This window comes from Syngnathus scovelli, chromosome 11, assembly GCF_024217435.2.
Source record: "Syngnathus scovelli strain Florida chromosome 11, RoL_Ssco_1.2, whole genome shotgun sequence".
In the NCBI taxonomy this organism is placed as follows: domain Eukaryota; kingdom Metazoa; phylum Chordata; class Actinopteri; order Syngnathiformes; family Syngnathidae; genus Syngnathus; species Syngnathus scovelli.
The window spans coordinates 1,414,001-1,432,567 of NC_090857.1; the positions used below are offsets into that span (position 1 = coordinate 1,414,001).

The 18,567-nt window shown below is 42.2% G+C and overlaps 1 protein-coding gene across 1 annotated transcript in view; it reads right to left on the reverse strand.

The window, feature by feature from the left end:
- Positions 1 to 4,448: 4,448 nt before the first annotated feature.
- Positions 4,449 to 18,567, reverse strand: part of LOC125977908 (metabotropic glutamate receptor 4) — a 90,586-nt gene continuing 76,467 nt past the window's right edge. The window contains exons 8-11 of the mRNA XM_049734954.2: positions 15,465 to 15,601; positions 12,988 to 13,923; positions 7,192 to 7,438; positions 4,449 to 5,838 (exon numbers count right to left, since the gene is read on the reverse strand). Of these exons, the coding sequence (XP_049590911.1) occupies positions 5,789 to 5,838; positions 7,192 to 7,438; positions 12,988 to 13,923; positions 15,465 to 15,601 (1,370 nt within the window). The 3' untranslated portion in view covers positions 4,449 to 5,788. The remainder of the gene's footprint in view (positions 5,839 to 7,191; positions 7,439 to 12,987; positions 13,924 to 15,464; positions 15,602 to 18,567) is intronic.

Genomic DNA, 18,567 nt, shown 5'->3' on the forward strand with positions numbered 1-18,567 from the left:
TCGGTATTACATACTAAATATGACTATGATGGTATTTATGTAGCTATAATGTTTATTTTCAAAAATGCATCCTTCTTAAATGATCATGTTTTTTTTTTTTTTTATTCAATATACCTCTCCCTTCAATCCCCAACCTTGGAAGTGCATCAGGCTAAAGAAGTATTTATGCGCCGCTGAAAATATTACCGCAGACTTATGACTGCATTTATCATATATCATACAATTCCAATGTCCCTGCCTTCCCAAAAAGAAATTGGATCACTCGTGAAGGTAGAATTATCATATCCTACAGTGTGCCAGAAGTAACAACATCCATCTCTGAATCAAATAGACAATTTTCTGTATTAAAATAAAGTTGGATCCAAAACACATATATTCTTGCCGCTACCTTCTTGGCTGAATCAATGCGGCCGGCCGTTCAATCAACAGTTTTGGAAAGTTGCACTTGGTCTCAGAAAGCCACTTGGGTTGTCAGCACATTACTCTTATGTTGGGAATGCATTCTGTTTTGTTTGAAACAATTTGGAGTTGGCCCAATGTTCAGTTTGTATAGCATTTGACACTTGTCTTGTTTCCAAGCTCCCCTCATCGCCTTTGAATTTAGTGCAGGAGAGTCTTTGACATTGTGAACCCAGAAATCAACTCACTTGAGTCGATTAAAGTAAGTTTGTAAAACTTCGCTTGGTTCGCTCGAACTCCAAGCATAGTGAATTGCAGTTTGCCAAATTCCCACACACGATAAACTAAATTTGCAGTAAAAACGATGGCACGTGTGCGGTCTCCAAAAATAGAGCCCCGAGCACCACCAGAAATGGATGCATGGTGTTTGAGTTCCCCATTACTTAAGCTTTCCAAATGAAATTTCGCAGACAAGTCAGGCCCACGCTGTCCTCTCTGCTCATTACCTCAATTGTGTGTCTTTATCAAGGCCAGCGTGACGATAATATTTGCGGAAGGGACGCTATTACTCATTGCGTTCACCCACCTGCATTTACAGATGGTGCACCCATCTGATGAAAGCTCTGAATGCGCTACCACGACAGCACGCCTCCCTTGCTCTTTGTCACTCATCCTAGCGTCGCCTTCAAGCACTCTCCATTGTGCCAAGGATGTGCAGAGTTGAGTAAACACCTACAGACTTGGTCAAGAGATACACGTTTTATTTTCTTAACCTCTACAAAGCAACATAAAAGAAGAAAGGATTAGCGTGTTTGTGAATGGTTTTCCATTTGACAAAGAATACATTTTTGGGGGATTTTTAAATCCAAAGGCCTGCTGCAGATGGAGGTATTTTTTTTTGTAATTGGCTGTAAAGTTTAGAAAGGAAGGTCAAGATTTCAGCCCCTCTCTTTAAAAAAAAGAAAAGAAAAGAAAACCTTAAACACGCTCACAATAGCCTTGGACATCTCCGGTTTGAACTTGAACTTGATAAATATGGTTTGAACTATTCTGGCACATGAAAAATACACTTTTATTTTCTTCTGTTTAATGTAGTTCTGCTTCCATTTTTTTAACAGATTGGCGGACATTTTAAAGCAATGGATCCGAGAAGTAAAGCCGTATTTTTGTTTAGTTATTTGTTTCATGCCACTAAATTATCTTCAATGTCAACTTATTCCACTATTTAGCTCATTGGACTTTATCAAAGTTACCATATCATGAAATAAAAAAAAAAAATAAATGAACAAGTAAGGCGTATAAGTGGTATTCGTTAAAGTACGAGCAGGCATCTATGTTTGTTTGTTTTTACGTATAATCAGCCTTTATAAAATCTTTTGCGTGTTACAAGACGATAAACACCCTCAAGGCTCAGCGTGAGAAGGATGTTGTGATTTGTCGTAGCTTGTAGTGTATATTTAGTTTGCGTGCCTCCCATCACAGCGCTAAATTCAAAATGTTGCCGCGGGTACAAAAGGCTAATATATATATTTTATTATTATTCATCTGTTTTCAACACCAGAAATGATCCTAGACGATGTCACTTTGGTTCACATTTGTCATGCACACCGCTGGTGGAACATTGCAGGGTTTACATACTAAAGCAGTAAAATAAGTCCATGTTAAAAGGTCAGATGCTTCAGCACTGATTTAAAATGAAAGTATTACTTACACAAACTCATAAAAGTTAGGAATGTTTTTTTTTCGAACCAACAAAAAACAGGCTTCATCAATTATCTGGCTGCTAAGTTTGGTTTACCAGGAGTTGCAAAGATCATTTATTTTTATTTTGTTGAGTTAAAATTGCAAGTTGGGACGTGCTTCTAAGAAAAACATATTCTCCCAATTATTTCTCCCTTACCTTTGGGGCTATTAAAAGCTCTGACCTACTCACTTGAGATTAAATGTAAATAGAAAATGGGACACAGTCAGTGAACTGAAGGGTTGAGTCGGCCTCTAAATAACCAGGAATAAATACATGGATGGAGTATTTGAGACAAACTGAGCTCACAGGAGAATGTAAAATGTTGCAGTGAGAGCTTGTAAGATGACTGGCCTGGTCTACTGTCACACTGCTTGTTAGCATGGCCTACTTTCACACACACCTTCAAACTCATAGCGCACGGTAGCCATGTGTCTGTCTTGATGGTGCAACCCTCCCCATGCTCAATTAGAACCTGTAGACACCACTTCTGTCCCACTTTTTTGTGATATATCACAATTTTTCGTGAGATACTATTTTTTTCTGTGGAGGTAGAAAAAGTTCAGTACTTTGCCATTTTCGTATGTTAACATTACTGTATTCCTTTTGATTGTGAAGATGATTTGTGAAGTACGGTTTCTTAGCAACAGCATGGCTGGTACACGCAACATCTTTGATCACGTGTACATCCCTACTCAAGACAAATGCTAAAATATAACGAGTCAATGCACATCTTCACTTCTTCCCCTTAAGGTTTGATGCTTCCTTACCACAGAGTTGTGAAGTGTTCAGTTGTGTGTTGGTCTGTTATACCGCCTCCGGATGCAGCCACTTTTCTATCTTTTCTCTTTTTTAGTCACGACTGCGTTTATGGTCATATAGCAAAGCACGGCCGAGAGCTCCTTCAAGCAACAGCCAGCCACTTATTAATCTCTCCATCCCGTGAAATGTTCGTGCTTGGTCCGTAATGGACACGCCGCCTGTGCCCATTCTGTCACCGGGGGACCCTAGTATTAACCTCAAATGCATATTAGAAAGGGAATGAATGGACACTCTTTGTGGTTCTCCCATTTAATTTGGCGACATCTCATGGGCGCTGAGCATCTTGTCCGCAAACACAGTGGTTAATGTGCAGCTCCAAAAGCAAAATTATACAGTAGAAACCCGGATCTCAGCGCTAATTCATTTTAGAAGGAGCATTGAGAAGCAAAGCCGTCGCACTTTGAAGCAATATGTCTAATTTTGTCTAAAACGGTACATAAAAGCATAAAAATAATAAATACAGTACAGCAAAAGCTTGGAGCACAGCGCTTGACACGTCGAGCATTTAAATGACAAATAATGACATTTAAAAAGTTAACTTTTCATCATTGTCAATTACGTTCTATGAATCTTTTGTGAAGCGCTTTGTTACAGCAACAGTTGTTCTGAACATAAATACAAATCTATTGGATTGTATAGCTGAGCATCCTTAAGTTGTAATACCAGTGGTTACCAATAGATGGCAGCCATCACTCAACATAGCCTCCAACTGCAAGACTGAAGCTGAGAGTGACTCATTACCTCCCATTAGCGTTGTAATAATCAGTCAGTTGGTGAAATGTTTCTGATTGTCCGATGTAAGAACTTCATAGCAGGGCTTTTGTCATGAGGGATGGATACAAGACGAAATGATCGCCGGGAGCTGTTCCCACGCCTCTCCTTGGTGTGGGCCAGTTTCCTGTTGCCTAGCAACCATGACAGATGCAGATCAAGTAGACACTCATGGAGTGTTGGTAATTGTATTTAGGTGACATTCAGACTAACCCAAATTGCTACTGTTACTGTAGTAAAGATTAAGGTCATTTTTGTGCATTATTCACCTTTCAATGGAAAATCTGCACACCAACTTTTGACGTTGAGTGATTTCACGTTTCCTTCCGGTGATTCACTGGCGTTTAGTCACTGCAATAGTGGCGACGTACCATTATGGCAAGAAGAGCCATTTTCGCCCTTTTATCTGAAAATTATGGGTGTATGAATGTCTCCAATCCAAAAGTAATGGATGTGCCAACGTTGGCTTTCTCTATTCAAGAAAAGTCAAGAGGAAATCAAAGCTGCATGAGCCACAAATTGACTCTTGCTAGAAATTTTTCGTAAATAAACACGTCAGCTCCCTAATTTTTGTTTTTGTTTAGAGGCATGATTTTCTTCTTTCTGGAATTCACTGGCTACTTCGAACCAACATTTCAGGCACTGGTCCTTGACATTGACAACTTACAAATGAATCAAATGATCATAACTAGCAAGAATAAATGGTAGTCCTTGAGAGTTTGAAAACATTTTAATAGAAATCAATTTTGGTATAAAAAAAATAAACATGCTTCAATCACGAGAATTTTTACATAATCAGATAGGCCAGGCACTATATCTTTTTTATACATGTTTTTATAAGTTGTGGGAACAGAAAGCAGACATCACCAATCTATTTAATCACATTGAACCGAGTTCCTCCGAAACAAACGTGGAGCGAGCGAGCGAGGCCTGAAAAAGCGACACACAAATGACAACCCCCCCCCACCCCCACCCCAACAACACCACACTCACAAGATGGCTCCCTCAAAACACGTGGCTTTTATGCCACGTGATTCATCTGTTCATTGGGAACAAAAAAGACAAAAAAATATATATATAAACAACTTCCTTTTTCTTCTCGATCACCAGAATGCCCATTGAGGGCGCAGACTTTTGTGATGAATTTTCTAAGTATGGTTTCCCATTAGGCATATATGGAGATTACTTTCAGGGGTGTATGTCAGGTTGCTCTCAAGGACATACTTCATTTTAATTCCTTCTCTTAATGGATCTGTACAGCGATGTTATTTTACCCTCTGAGGGAAATGGCTGCTGGCTGGCAGTTGGGGAGGCGGGGAGGGCGCAACTCCTTCCAGAAAGAGCTCTCTTGTTGAATCAAGCACGTATAAGGAGGGCATGATGGCAGCGGGGATCTCGAGGAGAGCTGCTTGATAAGTAGATGAGACCATTTTGAATGGAGTCCCAAATGAGTGTAACAACCGAGTTCAAACGCATTCCGAATATACAGCAACAACACAACACATGATGTTAAAACTCATGCACAACACACTTGGTTCAATAGAACTCAGTAAATTAACGAGGGGAGTCTTAATGCAGATTTGGCGAATGGATGATGATTTAGACTGGAATAAACACAGCAGGAATCCCCCCCCCCCCCACCCCACCCTCATTTTTTTTTTTTTGCCTTTTTGGCATCGATTATCCCATGGTGGATGATTCTGATGCCAGTTGGCAGACGACACCGACAACACCCGAACACATTTTTGGCGTTTAAGTTCAGCATGAGCAGCACTCACTTCTGCGATGAATCAAAGGATAAACTTCCATCTTTCAGTCTCCAGGTAGATCTCATGCAGTATTTTTATTTATTTATTTATTTGTTTATTTTACAACACAAGATGATACCTCACAATTGTTCCGCCTGCACAAGTGCTTCCCTGCAGTCAACGTGTTCGGAAAAAAAACACGCTCCCGCGATTTCCATCCGTGTGAAAATGACACTCCTGACAAGCCGATCAGGTGGAAATCCAGAATTTGAACGATGCTGATTTGATCTTGACTTTGAAGTGTCCATTAGATGGCATGGTTGCTGTAGCTGATGTATGTCTGCTTTGTTGAGAAACCTGAAGAAGAGGAAGGAAACATCAGGCTGCTGTTTTCCAGCTTTCATGGACAATCATTTCAAGACAACAAATGGTTCTGATCACGCATACCACATTTTAGCATCTTAACCGATTTTTAGATTTACAATGAAGACATTTTATTTTAAATACAATGATGACCACATATAAAGTTTTCCCATTGGAAATAAGTTTATTGCATTTCTGACTGAAGGCTGATCGTTGAGATTCGTGTATGCATTTTCCCATCTCTCTGTTTAACGCTGCGGAGTCTGTAGCTCAGGATTAACAATCATAATTATTCAACAAGTTTAATATTTACGAGTGCTGGCTTTGATGGTTTCCTGAGCAGATTGGGAAGAAAAAAAAAACAGTTTTAGGAATCCCCAACCACAGGATAATCACTCTGGATAATCCTGTAAAGACATAAAGTAATGGGGCCTCTACTGACTTTGATCTCAATGAATTGAACATGTTCAAATTTGGCCCAAATGACACTGTGTGTTTATCCCACTCCACTCGCACCCCGCAGTTGATTCTATAAAAAAAAAAAGAAAACTGAATACCCCTTCCACCACCATTTCCTTCAAGCTCTTCTCCCCTGACGGTGTGAGCCGATCCGCTGAGGTGGCACCAATAAATCCCTACACTGCACATATTTGCAGGTACTTGGCACGAGCCAAACGGCGCCGACAAGAATTTTTCAATTTTATCAAGTCGTAAATCCACACCGGCGATGACAATGACGAATGGCGCTTATTCAAATAGCCGGGCAGCCCCACGCAACAGCAATCCCATCGGGATAAATTGCTTCTGGCGATCAGTTGGCCTTGTGAGGTTTTGCGCCGCTTATTGGAGCAAGAGGCCCAGCTACCCATCAAATCGGAGCAAGCATGGCACTCTCCTTTGACATGTGAACATTGGTGATGTTAGATTTGTTGTTGTTTTTAATTCTATCATACCGATACAGTGGTTGATACCCATCCAGAGTTATTCATGCAAACTATAAAGAGCCCTCATCGCATGTGCACGCACAGGTAAAACCTTGTGATGCATTTTTATAGAAATTTCAACTTTGAGTTATAAGATGGTTTTGGACTATTCACAAAAATGCTTTGTGCCTACAAATAGGGGGGCTTTACTCTAACAAGATTGTGCATTTGTAGTCAAATATAGAACACGGTGGGTGTTAGCAATCGTAATCCGTCCTTGCGATGACTTGGAAACAATACCCAAAGCGGACTAAATTAACAATAGTGGGAGTTTAGCGGAATCGCTCAAGTATTAAATAACTCCCTTCCCTCCAATTTGTGCATCGATCTGATTCACATTCTCAAGGACAAAACAAACACTTACTTTGTGTTTCCAGGCTTTCGCACAGCTCCGTCTTGGCCTCGCCGTTAGGCCTGAGTCCGGCCTTGGGGTTGAACTTATTGGACATGGTGGCGGCGGTGACCACGGCTTTGAGGCTACGTGTTCGTTTGGGCACGTTCTGCTCGGGGTGGAAGAGTACCACGTAGACCTTGGGCATGTAGAGCAGGCCCAGGGACACAGAGGCGCTCAGGCTCACCGAGATGGTCAGCGTGGTCGTTTGGATGTACATCTGTAAGGGGGGGGGGGGATAAAGAATCGCGCATTAGCCCTTTAGCTTCTTTCGCTTGTGTGTTGGGAATGTTTCCGGGGGCCAAGTGGCCTGCATGCTGCATGTGACAGCTGTTGTGTTGGATTCTCATTAGTGCGTCCAATGACCCGTTTGTCGGCCAAGCTGTCGTTGGAGTGGTTTCGACCACGATGGATCGACAAAGACAAACCAGACAGCGCTACCCCATTTGTCTCAGTTTTACACAAATACAGTACATCATTTGGCTCATGTGGTTCTTACATTAAAAACAAAGAAATCATTGTATGAACACATTCACAGGCTTTGTGCAATACTTTGTAAACACACCTTTGGTTGCAGCCTTTTTAAATATGTTGGAGCACCTACCTTTGGGGAGTTTCGCCTGTTTCTCTGTGCAGCACCTCTAAAGTTCAACCACATTGCTTGGGGAGCGTGGGTGCACAGCCATTTTCACATCTCTCGTGTTCAAGTAGTCGGGTCACTGGCTGGGCCACCCGAGGACATTCGCAGTTGCTCTGAAGCAACTGATGTATTTGATATATTTGGTTTTTTAAGATATATGTATAAATAAGCCTCTATTAATTGCTATCCAATTCAAATATTCCAAGTACTTATATGCCTATTGAAGGCCACAAGTGTGTACTTGCACGTATATGCTTTGTACCATGATGTTTAAATATTTGATCATATTTTGCCTTTAAAGTTGGAGCTCTTCTTCCTCGCTGGGTGCATTTTCACCTCCCGCTGAGATACCTCCCCCCCATTCCCCGCCCTTTAACTCCTGCATCAAAGCCCCGTAACATTTAAATCCCCACGTGAGCTCGGCTTTAATGTTTTCTTATTATGAGCCAATCTTGTGACCGGGTAACCACCGCGTCGCTGCAGTAGTATGTGTAAATGCACGGTGGGACGGTGGTGAAGTGGAGCGGAGCGAGGCTGTATGAATGGACAGCGGAGAAGCAGCTGCGCTTTTCCCTTGACAGATGTGCACGGGGATGGCTGTGGACCTCTTTACTGGTGCCTTAGGGACTCATACTGTTGAACTCAAGCTGTTAGTCCCATAAACACAGTCATCAACTTTCAAACTAGAAGAAAGATGCTTAGGTTACAATACAAAACAAATTTGATAAAAATTGCATACACAGGTTAATGACGTGTGCGTGCATGCATCACTAATTATCAATTAATGACATCCTTTATTGTCAGTCATCAACTCAAGTATCTCATTTAGTCAGTTCCCAGCACTCTGCTTATCAAACCAAATTAATTGGCTGTTGTCATGACGGTGCAGTGACGGCTTTTGATTTGGTCAGATATTGATTTGAATGGTCTGACAAGCCGGCTGCTCAATTTTTAAACTTCTTCCAAAGTATTAGGGATTTTTACTGCTTTGCATATGTTTGCTGTAATAAAGACCAAACTGATTAACAATGCCAATGTATTTTGGTCACATCCATAAAGGTTTCCCACGAGCTTCTCGGGGTTACGCCACATTGTTGCCTGCGGACTTCCTTGTAAACACCATTAATAATGTACGTACATATTTGCATGTAGAGCTAGCTAGTGCATGAAACTTAATTGTGAGAGGTAGGACACAGACTTGAATACAAAAATGACTGCCTACTTTGGATGAGTAAAAATCATCCACCTAATTGTCATAAAAAATGTGATGACGTCGTTCGATGGGATTAACTTCAATCAACATACGACCGAATGCTAGTATTTGTTGAATTCTCACTAGAAACCAAATATCGGGATGAAATGTAAAACACTATAATCCACCCTGGTGTTTAAGTCCATTTTGCTCGTAGTCTCCGATTCCATCAAATGTATTTTCCTTCCCTGGAAGATGATTAGAGAACATTAAGGAACAATTGCATATTTCTTCCCAGATAATAACAAACTTTAAGCAACACATCATGACTCCAATGATGGGAAAAGTAAACAACAGGAGGTCAATCCCCTGCTTGTGTGAAATTCGCTCATTAGTGTCTTCAGAGTGCCTCATCACAATGTGAACGAAAAAAAAAAATGAAAGCCGCTAATATGAGCTAAATTCGAGGGTTGAGAATTGTAAACAGATGATATTTTAACCAACAACCCTAGAGACTAGCTCAAAAGCCGTCCCAGCGAGTTTTTTCGCAGCGTGAGGCGGGCGGGGGTGCGGTGTTGAACGTACTCCGCAGTGGCGCTCTCATTAAGCTAATAAACCAATGGAAGCCTCGAGGGACTCCATAATAGATCTTGCACACTGTTGTTTGTGAAGATCGCAGTCCTTTAGCCTTGATTAGTTTAACGGCCTGTTCACCCTTGACTGGCGCACTCGTGGGGGGTTGGCGGCCTGACGGCCAGGATGTTCTTGGGAAGGGAGGGTGGCTATTCCCGTGCCGGAGGGGTAATGAGCGCAAACACTGCTCTCGAAAAAAAAACAAAAAATCCTCAAGATGTCGCTCCGCTCTCCCCGCTTACCCGCATCATTCATCATTACGCCTTAGTGGTACCGCTGGGACAGTACTGTGAATAATGCCATGTATGGCAGTGTGAGGGACAGGAAGACAAACATTTAAAATTTGAATTTCAAACAACCTAATTTGGGTTAAACCCAAGAAGTTGGGTCGATTTCATCCAATATTCTGGGCTGTCAATTTTTATATTTACCAAACATCGCTGACTGTTTTTGTTGCTTTTTATGTTCATATGGACTTTCACTCATGCCCCACAACCTTTATTTTTGTCACAGTGGACTTCGTCAAGCCTTCTTCAATAAACCGTGGTCCAATACGTCAGTCCATTGACGCCAGCGGCATTGGAGCCCATTGTGCTCAGGCCTTCTATCCACAGCTTTTATTCTGTGGCTCCTCCTCCCTTGTACGTCAACTACCGATTTAGACCGTCGCTCTCAAGGTAAGCAGACGACGTGGAAGCTATTGTAAAAAAGGCTTACGACCATGAACACATGTCACGACTTGAATAATGGAGAAGGTCCGGTTGAACGTACTCTCAAGTGAAGAGCGCGACTGTGGCAGAAGCAAGTGAAGCGTTTAATTGCTCTGCGAGATGTGTCAATGTATGTGTGGTTCTTTACAGGGCCTGTCATGCTTCACCGTTATGAGGAACGTGTTTGCTTTGACGTGGGGTAATCCCCCCCCCAATAAGAACCATCCTGTTTTTTATGTCACTATAAAACGCTTAAGATGTCCTTTAAATATCCTCGCTCATTTGTCACTAACCGGAAAAACTGTTACACCCACTTTCCTTTTACATACACATATTAACCCGTTCAGGGGTGAGGCAGTCTTGCATAGTATATATTACGGTGTGATATTGTGCTGCATGCTTTGAATGGGGGGGATGCGGAAATGGAAAGCCAGTATAGAGTAGATTTGACAACGATACTGACTAGTGCTTTTCACAGGTTAAGAAAACAAGTATACTCAATGTTTGATAAGCAAAATGTTTTTGCTACAAATGATTTTCTCCCCAATTTAAATTGTCTCCCAAAACAAAGGTTTCAGATTTTATGTAGCTTTGCCATTTGTAGCTAATTAAAGGAACAGAACAGATTTGTCTCTTTTTGAAAATGAATACACAATGATTCATTTAAGACAGTTTAATTGCTTGAAAATGACTAGCCCAAAATGTTCCCTTAAGGGTCCAATCAACAATAATCCTGTTTTTTTTCACCTGACTCAACCATTTTAGTTACCTGTTGCAATCAAATACAAGGAGTTTTAAGCTATAGTTTGATTTTCCTGCTTTAGCATCGCTTAGAGGCATAAAAGATGCTTTTAAGTGAATAAAGTGCCACTACTCTCCTGATAAGTTCTTGTACATGCTAATGAGCAATTAATGCCGGGAGGAGCAAGGGAAAGGAGGTCGAATCACACATTTGCAGGCCCAAACGTAAGACCTCACACTCACAAAACATGACCACAAACACCTTGCAAACTTTTGCTGATAAGCCATGTTGTTAGAAAGAAAGGCTTTACCTATTTTTCTTTCTCAAAAGATAAATAGGTAAAGCCTGTTCTCGCTGACTTTTGGACACTGTAAACGAGCTGTGGGCCTCTTTTTTTCCCCTGACATAAAAAGTGAGCAACATTTTTATAGTTGGTGCAGATAAATGATAAATTTAACACCCTTTAAAAAAAGTTTGCCAAAGTAAATAATGTAATACGTTTGCTGAGTTGCTAGGAGTTTTGAAAAGTCCATCTAAGAATTAATTGTCATATTTTTTTAAGTGAATCAAAACCTTGATAGTTTTTAAAGCATAAGCAAACACCCTTGTAAATTAAACCGCTTTGAGTTATTGAAGAAACAATGAAAAGTTTTTCACTTGTAAACACACAAAAAAAAAAGAGCTAATGGATGCTTAATCCGCCTGTGATAAATCTTAAGAAGCAAGGAAACAGATGGAATAAATTAAATAAAAGGTTGTGCTATTCACTGGGGGGTAAACCATTTTTTTTTCCCCCATTTCACTTTGGTTTTAGGCGTACGACTATGTTTGATGAGCACAAACATAAAAGCGGGCGAATAGGGTACGAGACGTCACTTTTTAAACGCATTAACTGCAGGTGGGTGTGCGAACAAGCTGTTATGCAGATTCACAGCCAGCGTATGAAAACAAGACATTGTGCTGCCGGTCACACGCTGCATTATTAATGGAATTTAGTCGACTGCAGGCGTATGCAGATTTTCTGCACTGCTGTACACAATTGAAATTATTTTGGGTCTGAGAGCGCTAAGCGAAAAGATATATCCGCCCCACACACTGGGTCTTTTTTGGTTTTATGATGTATTGGTTTGTTTAATCTCCAAGAGGAGGTGGTGAGTATTCATTTAATTGCATCTGTCTGACGCCATGCTGGTTCTCCTGATAGTGTCCGTGCCAGTGTGAGGCTTTCCTACGGTGTTAGCGCACGAAGCCCCCCCCCCCCCTCCCACAAAAAAAAGGCCCCTTTCAATTGGATGCACACAATTCTATTGTTGAGCCCCTTTTGGCTTCATTCCAGATCATCTGTCGCTGTTGCATCCCTCTTGACCTGCAGCTCATCTCGAGGCCTCACTAAATTTGATAAATTTGTTTATGGTTCTGAGGTCAGAAGCATTGATTTGACTATGAGTGTGTACACTGTACACAGAGCTTCTCTCTCGGGTGCGGGGTGAGAGGTCAAATGAGGTCGTAATGCTTGGTAAAATATTCGTACGCTTACCTCGAGATGCTTTAATTGATTTACGTTGTTACGTATGCTAATAAGAAACTAGGGAAAATTATCTGGATTTACACTTTCGGTCCAAGTGCCTTAGTCCAATGTAATACCAAAACTTGCTTATCTCCATGTGCACATTAGCGGGTGCACAGATGCTGATGCGTACTAGAAATATTAAATTGCATACCAGATTCATGCCCGTCACTGCGCATTTGCATACTAAGCGTTTTGCAGCTCAGTCAGTCAGCTCGACTGCGTTTCGGCCAGCCTCGAGTCAGAGTCGAACCTTCAAATGAATTTCAAAAATGGTATTCTTACCTTTTCTGTGGACTGTGAGGTCCCAAAGAAGATGGGGATGAATGCCAGCCAGATAATGCACGTGGTGTACATGGTAAAACCAATGGGCTTGGCCTCGTTGAAGGTCTCCGGCACCCCTCGAGTCTTAATGGCGTACACGGTACAGGTGACCATGAGCAGCATGCTGTAACCCAGCAAGCAGATGAGGGACAGGTCGGAGATATCGCACTTGAGCACGCCGCGGGCCATTGCTGGATTAGACGTCCTCTGATCCTCATAATCGATGATGGCCTTGGAGGGATCCACACCAAACCAGATGCACACGCCGAGTAGCTGCACTGACGCCAGCGTGAACGTGATGATAAGCTGCGAAGCCGGAGAGATGAACCGGGGGGCGCTCAACGACATGGTGCCTTGATCAAAGATGCGATAGATGCGGTTGGTTTTGGTGAGCAGGGCGGCGTAGCTGATGCTCATGCCCAGGCCCAAAAAGATTCTCCGCAGGGAGCAGATCCCCATGTCGGGGGTGGAAATCATCAAGAAGGTGGTAGCGTAACACAGGAAGATACCGGTAAGCAGCACATAGCTCAGCTCCCTTCCCGATGCCTTCACAATGGGCGTGTCATTGTACCGGACAAAAGTGACCACGACGAAGAGGGTGGCCATGATGCCCGCCACTGCTATGAGCACGGGGATCACCGCCCAGGGAGAGCTCCACTCCAGCTTGACGATCGGGATGGGAACGCAACCCGTGTGGTTCTCGTTGGGCCGCGAATCGAATCGGCACATCTTGCAGGTGAACGTGTCCGCCTGGTACTGGTAGCCGTCGCACCGCTCACAGTGCCAGCAACACTGGATGCCCTTCACGATCTTCTTGCGCTCGCCCGCACGACATGCCTGACTGCAGATGGACGACGGAATCTGACGAACGGCCCCGGGCCACTGCATTGAACGAACCTAGAAGGAAGGCACAGGAAACGGACTTCAGCGTATTTTACATAATAAGCTAGATAGCTGTTGATTTTAACTTCTCAACTTGAGCTTGTTCGTCTCTTTTACGGCGCTGATACTAATTCCCGAACTTTGAAGTATCCGGACCAAATTTGAATTTCCACCAGATCAGATCTCAAACCAGGGAAAATCTGCTTTAATTCACAATCCTGTCCGAGGTTAGGGCATTGAAATTCAAGGCCCAGCTGCTTGTCCCTTTCATACCACCCCCAAAGGCAGGAAATTTGTGAATCCTCTCTGACTTCTCACCCTATCGTGTCTTTTAGTTATTAAATTTTACAAAGCTGCCTTTGTGTCTGCAATACAAGCTGGGTCAACTTTACTGCCTTATTCCGTGTCTGGAGCTTTCTTATCATTCTTCTGAGAAAAAGTCTGCTTTGACAAGCAGTATGAAACCAGTTAATGAAAAAAAGTAGATGAAAATAGATTGTCTTAGGTTTGTTGCACATTGGCCGCACGTAGTAGTATCGAAGATATTTAGAGTGGAGTAATATGACCTCAAAGATGGATTGAAAGATTAACTTTCAGTTGGATGGTTTAAACTGCGCTGAAGTAGCTGTCTTGATGTTCCGATGGCAGTTGATTCCGTTCTCAGAAGAGCGAGTGAGGAAACTTTACTTAGAATTCAGCGGAGGATTCAACTCCGAAGTAAAATTGTTCCAAGGTATTTAGTTCTGCCATATATCACAAATAGTGTTTGTCCACATAATAAATTAGACACATTCAGTGTTTTTTCTTCTGGCGCAACACCATTAGATCAGTATCACTAACCAGAGGCTTGGCTGCACAGTGTTTGTTTAGCTAATGGTGTGTGCAGTAGCGTGAGGCAGTTGCATTTTATATATTTTACCTAACGGTGTCATCATGAAAAACATGAATAGATGAAGTGTTACACCCCTTCGGGTTGCTCTCGTATGTGTGAAGCTAATTTCAATTGGACATTCCAAACAAGTCAGCTGGTCTTGAATGATTTCACTTTTTTATCCAACTGTTGCCGCTCTTTGAAAACTCGCCAGTCTCGTGTAAAGGGGAATTTATGCAATTAAAAGACAAAGCACACTAATTAAATAACTGTTGGAATTGGTGCGCTCGTCAGCAGCGGTTTGTCTTAAGAAATACAGAAGACAAAAGCTTGCCTCTCAAGCTGCTTGGTGTGTTTCAACTTGAATGTCTTTTTGACCGCCCTAGGCTTTCTCCGTCTTCATATTCTCAAAACATAATTTGTTTTGTTCCTTTTATGCCATTTACTGTTCCAAGACCGTCACTTCATCAGAGCCTGCTGAGCCCACAGTGTTGTGTTTTAGAAGTCAATGATGCCGCTGGGCACAGATGGTATTAAATGTGTCTGTCATCTTTTCATCACGCTCTGTCCAGTTAATCATTCAAGGAGGCCCTCAGGATACAGAAGATGGCACCCATCAAATGATTTGCGGTTAATCAGCCAACTAGCAGAGACAGAAACTTTTAACCCATTTTATGTCACGCACGTTGAGATGGAGTTGATCTGTCCAGTGGCCAATGATCTTGTATTCCGCCGTGAAGTTTCGGATCTGGTACTGGTAGATCTCGTAGCGCCCGGGGGCATCTCCGTTCTCGTTGAAGAGCACTGGGTTTCCTGCGATGCCTGGGGTTGGGGAAACAATCAGAAGAATTTAGGGCATCTTATTTGATAGAAGATTTGCAATTAGTGGTTGGACAGCCTCTGCTTAGATTTTTTTTTTTTTTTCCAGAATGTCAGAATAGCTTCTCGGATAGATGTTTTACAACTGTCGCTTACGCTCATAGACCTTTTGCTTAAGGATGCTTCAAAAGTTGTCAGTAGGGTTGATGGCACACAAGGTTTTTAGATAATGGTAAGAATCCGTTTACTAATGGAGTCCTCCCGAAATACTCACATTTCCCCACACATCATTATTGCTTGATTTTAATACACCGTGCCAAAGGCTTGCTAAACATATGTAAGCATTAATTTACTTTATGTGCGCGTGACAAAATGTTTAAGTGCTTAAATTCTTCGACAGATTTGGAGCGGGTGCTATGTCCAAATAACTCCGGAAATTTCAGGCATTTGCTCAGGGCGAATTTGGTCCTTATCCACATCTGTTTATACTGATTAGAGAAGCGATTGGCTGCCATCATCACAAGCTCACGGGGGGATTAAATGCGGGGATGGATGTTATCTCACCGCATGACTCGTACCGCCGTGAAAGGGAGTGACAGGGAATAGCGACAGGCGAGGATGAGACTGAGGCAGCTGTGGAGATGAGAGTTTTATTGGATATTGCAGTCCCCTTAGAAATGGTTTGTATTGGCTGACAGACGTAGCTGAGCTGATACGGCAAATACTCTTAACATTGGTTCAAACATAGCAGCTTATCATAGTGGTTCTTCCCTGGAGCTTGTGAAGAGCGTAGCGATCAGAAGAATCTGAGGAGCAACTGGCTGCCTCCAAACGCTTGCACAATAAGCAAATTAAGAAATCCAAATAGATTTTCACGCTCTCAATGAATGGTCCATCTCAATGAATTAGAGCAGCATTCAAAAGTGAAATGTGTATATTGTACAAATCTATTAAACACATAACATTGATACTGAAATGACCACTACGGCTTCATTTGTTTTATTGTTGTTGGAAAGAGACCATCATGAGAGATGATTTTTTTTTTAACGTGTCTTCAAACATGAGAATTAAGACGAAAATGATAACGCGCCCTTGACGACCAACACCTACTGGATCTGACTAGCGCAAGAACGAGCGTAAGCTGGAGCATGAACGCTAACAATGATTAGCTTTGACTTTGTGTCTTCTGCTTCATCACCGTGATAACTGTGCGCTGTTTGAAGACACGCTGTAATGATGTGTCACTAAAAAGACAGGCCTCATCTTTGCCATACAGCAGTTTGATGAGCCTCACTGCCGACTCGCTGAAGCGCTTAATCAAGGTAGAACATAGAGAGCCGTCCTGAGAGGCACAGCGGAGGGACTTTGTATCCAATCGCTTCTGCTGTCAACATTCACAAACCTGATGAAAAAAAGCATCTCCCTTGTTTTGGAGCTTTTGTCTCCAAACCAGGGATGGTTTCTTTCTTTGGAAGCCTCCCACGCGTCCGTAATGAAAAGGGTGCGCGTGGTCGTTCTGCCGAGTCGTTTTTCTTTCTTTCATTGCCAGAGTTTTGATCCACAGCTGGGCTGACTCATCCAGATGTAGATTAGAGCTTTAGTTGGGCCCAACCTGGTATCAATACCGTCACAAAACATGAGAGGATTACAGCGTCCCAAAAGAGGGGAATCACTGTGCTTTAACAAGCACATTGACACTGTCAATATCAATGTCAATATAGTTCTTTTTAATTTTCAAGTCTTGTGTAAGGGTGGCTGTAACTCAATATTGGAGACTGTTGAATTGTGAGACAAGTTTTCCCATGAGGAAATTGGAATCTGCACGCAGCAATGACTACACCCCCTTTACACAGTGAAGTGATCAGAAAACTGTGATGCCATGTTCTGCCAACTTTAGATAGGCAGAAACACTTCACAATTTGAAATTGCCCACCTGGTTTTAGTTGGGATTTATTTTGGCAAATTGCGTATTCTGCAAAAGTAGGAGCCATGAATTGCTACAAATTGGCTGTTCAAACCAAACTGAACGACGCCCTGTTCAATTTCAGGCCTTTGAGACATTTCATTTGTCACGTCTACCCAGTTTTCTATTGGTCACTGTTGTTGAAGTTTTTCTGTTTTTTTTCCAGTTTTTTTTTTTCTTCTTTTTTTCCCTCCCAGTTGGTGCTCACAGTGATCGACATTGATACCATGCTGTATCCACATTAGATGGTGTCGACAGAAATGCTCTCTTATTTTTCATCACACTTCTGTCCAAAATACTAAATTCCTTCGTGGGACAATCCCTGGAATGACCCCAAATTGCTTCTTTAACAAAAAATGAATGACTTGATCGGCACCTGGCACCAAATTTCAAGTAGATCTCATCCTCTATCTTTGTCACTATAATTCATGTGTGCCAGCAGTATCCTGGCATCCCTTTCAGTTGCCACTCAATGACCACTTGACAATCAAACATGAATAAACATTTGTCAATTCAGATTTCGCTAGCCACCTGCAGAGACTCACCAAGGAGCAATGTTGGCTCAAGTGGCAAAGCGAACAAAACCATGGTGAGCTCCACGGGACCTCTGCACATCAGCAATGCTGGCCAGAACAATGGTACTCATAACAAACATGTTTATGCACCGCTGACATTCAATACCAAAGCCTGTGGTTTAAAGGATTCCAAATGGATACGTTTCAGGCACACAGTCAGGAGGCAATGACCACAATACCAAGCACCAACATCTGACACCATTTCACTATTTCAAAATAATGAATATTTTAAGACTAGCAGCGATCAGAATAACCAATGCTATCCAGGGTAACTGTAATATTCGTCCACGACCAGCTTTTTTTTTTGTCCTCTGACCTGTACAGAAATATGGAGTGCAGACTATGTCGCCTTGTAGGCTAGAGTTGTCACTGTTCCACAAACTATTATAGATGAGCGACAGTAGCTAGTTGGCGAGTCAAAAGTAATCTAT